Source organism: Mus pahari, chromosome 10 (assembly GCF_900095145.1).
Source record: "Mus pahari chromosome 10, PAHARI_EIJ_v1.1, whole genome shotgun sequence".
NCBI classification, from domain to species: Eukaryota; Metazoa; Chordata; class Mammalia; order Rodentia; family Muridae; genus Mus; species Mus pahari.
Genome location: NC_034599.1, coordinates 34,702,531 through 34,704,893, shown reverse-complemented (window position 1 = coordinate 34,704,893; position 2,363 = coordinate 34,702,531). Strand labels below are relative to the sequence as shown.

Sequence of the window (2,363 nt, the reverse complement as noted above, 5' to 3'; positions counted from 1 at the left end):
TCTTTCTTTCTTTCTTTCCTTCCTTCCTTCCTTCCTTCCTTCCTTTCTTTCTTTCTTTCTTTCTTTCTTTCTTTCTTTCTTTCTTTCTTTCTTCCTTTCTCTCTTTCTTTCTTCAGTAGAACAATAGCAAGTGTTCTCCATTTATGAGAGCTAAGTAAGTAAATATTTAGTGGATTGTAGCAAAAGCACAGTATCAACTACTTTACAAGGTTATTTTGGAAGATAGCTATCTGATCTTTCACATAAGTTTGTGTAAAGAAAATTAATTTATCCAGTTCTTTCTAGGCACTTTTATCTTGAGAGCTTTAGTTTCTCAGCATTAATAATGCGAAGTATTATACTTACCACCATGGGTATAGTTATACGTGTCACAATATACTCCTACACTTCACAATTATGTGTATATGCGTGTATGCTGGTGTGCACAATCAGAAAGACATGTTAATCTTCCATTGCTTGCTAAGAAGCAAGAACACAAATAATGTTTTTGCCTGGTCCAATAGGTGCAGCAATATGAAATGACATCACAGATATCATAAAGTGAAAAGACAGATATCTACAAAAAAATATTTTAGATCCTAATTTCTCCCATTAACCTGCATTTATCTGAGTTGCTTATCCTAGCCAATACATTAGTATTTACTTTATTCTAGACCCAAAGCATAGACATTCTGTGAGAATTAAGTGAACAGAGATTAAATAAACCCGATTTGAGCTGTCAAGTAGTGATCGGTTAATCTTACTTCATGAACAAAGGGGTAAAACATAAGGCTGCTCTAAATAGTGAATTGCAAATACAGTGGTGTTGAAATTGTAGTTCCTGACTCTAGTGATGTCAAAAATTTTAAATTATTATGAGACTTGATATCTCTCTGCTATGGTGAAGGTGCAGCATATATTTATGTGGATATTGTTCTTACTTTCTCAAACATGATCTTTACTCAGCATTAACTTAACAAGAAACATCTGCATTTGGAATCAATACAGCAAAACTATTTTGTGGATAAATCATTCAGTTGGCTATGGCAAGCATTTTTGTAATAACATTTTCTAAATTGGATTACAAGCAATCTTTCTGTAGCATAGAGCCAAAACACTGCTGCTTGCATTTCATTTTCTGATCATGTGTACTCCATGGATGTTGAACCAAGAGGCGCTCCACCACCTCTGCTTCTTCTTCCTCTTCTGGAGCTGCCTTTCATGGAGATAAAAAACTGCTCAGTGGTGACTGAGTTCATCCTCCTGGGAATCCCACACACAGAGGGCTTGGAGACTCTGCTTTTTGTGTTATTCCTGCCCTTCTACGCCTGTACCCTGGTGGGAAATGTTTCTATCCTTGTGGCTGTTATTTCCTCGGCCCGCCTTCATACTCCCATGTATTTTTTCCTGGGGAACTTGTCGGTATTTGATATGGGTTTCTCTTCTGTGACCTGTCCAAAAATGCTCCTTTACCTTATGGGACTTAGCAGACTTATCTCCTATCAAGACTGTGTCTCCCAGCTCTTCTTCTTTCATTTTCTTGGGAGCATTGAGTGCTTTTTATATACAGTGATGGCCTATGACCGCTTTGCTGCCATTTGTCACCCTCTTCGGTACTCAGTCATCATGAACTCTAGGATCTGTGTGGCTCTAGCTGTGGGCACATGGCTATTAGGATGCCTCCACTCCAGCGTCTTAACTTCCCTCACCTTCACTTTGCCTTACTGTGGTCCTAATGAAGTAGATCACTTCTTCTGTGACATACCAGCCATCTTGCCGTTGGCATCTTCTGATACCTCCTTAGCACAGAGAGTGAGCTTCACTAATGTTGGTCTAGTGTCTCTTGCCTGCTTTCTCCTGATTCTTCTGTCCTATACGAGAATTGCAATCTCCATCTTGAGTATTCATTCAACTGAGGGGCGTCAGCGTGCCTTCTCTACCTGCAGTGCCCATCTCATTGCTATCCTCTGTGCCTATGGCCCTATAATCACTGTATACCTACAGCCTACACCAAACCCCATGGTGGGAACTGTAGTGCAAATTCTGATGAACTTGGTAGGACCAATGCTGAACCCTTTGATCTATACTTTGAGGAATAAGGAAGTAAAGATAGCCCTGAAAAAGATACTGCATGGGAAGGGGCCAGTTTCTGAGGGTTAGGAAGATGAAATCATCATGATCATCATCATCATCAAAATCACTTGTGTGATATAGCATCGATCTTGCCATTATCAATCTTGCTGATAGATCCTTAGCACAGAGAGTGAGCTTCACTAATGTTGGTCTTTTATTAGCTTAGTCTTAGTTGTTGTTATTTGCCTTTTTTGGAAGTAATATCTACTCAGATAGGAAGGTCTCTTTCACAGAAGCTTCATCCACTATAT

General features: G+C 39.2%; 1 protein-coding gene across 1 annotated transcript; it reads left to right on the top strand.

Moving 5' to 3' along the window:
* The first annotated feature begins 1,200 nt into the window (after positions 1-1,200).
* Positions 1,201-2,142, top strand: LOC110328191 (olfactory receptor 958). The gene has a single exon (XM_021207575.1). It carries the CDS (start codon positions 1,201-1,203, stop codon positions 2,137-2,139), a length of 939 nt encoding a protein of 312 aa, XP_021063234.1. The 3' UTR covers positions 2,140-2,142.
* The last annotated feature ends 221 nt before the right edge of the window (positions 2,143-2,363 follow it).

What these genes read in the sequence shown, in the direction of transcription:
- LOC110328191 (XM_021207575.1), top strand. Translation starts at nt 1,201, where the DNA reads ATGGAGATAAAAAACTGCTCAGTGGTGACTGAGTTCATCCTCCTGGGA.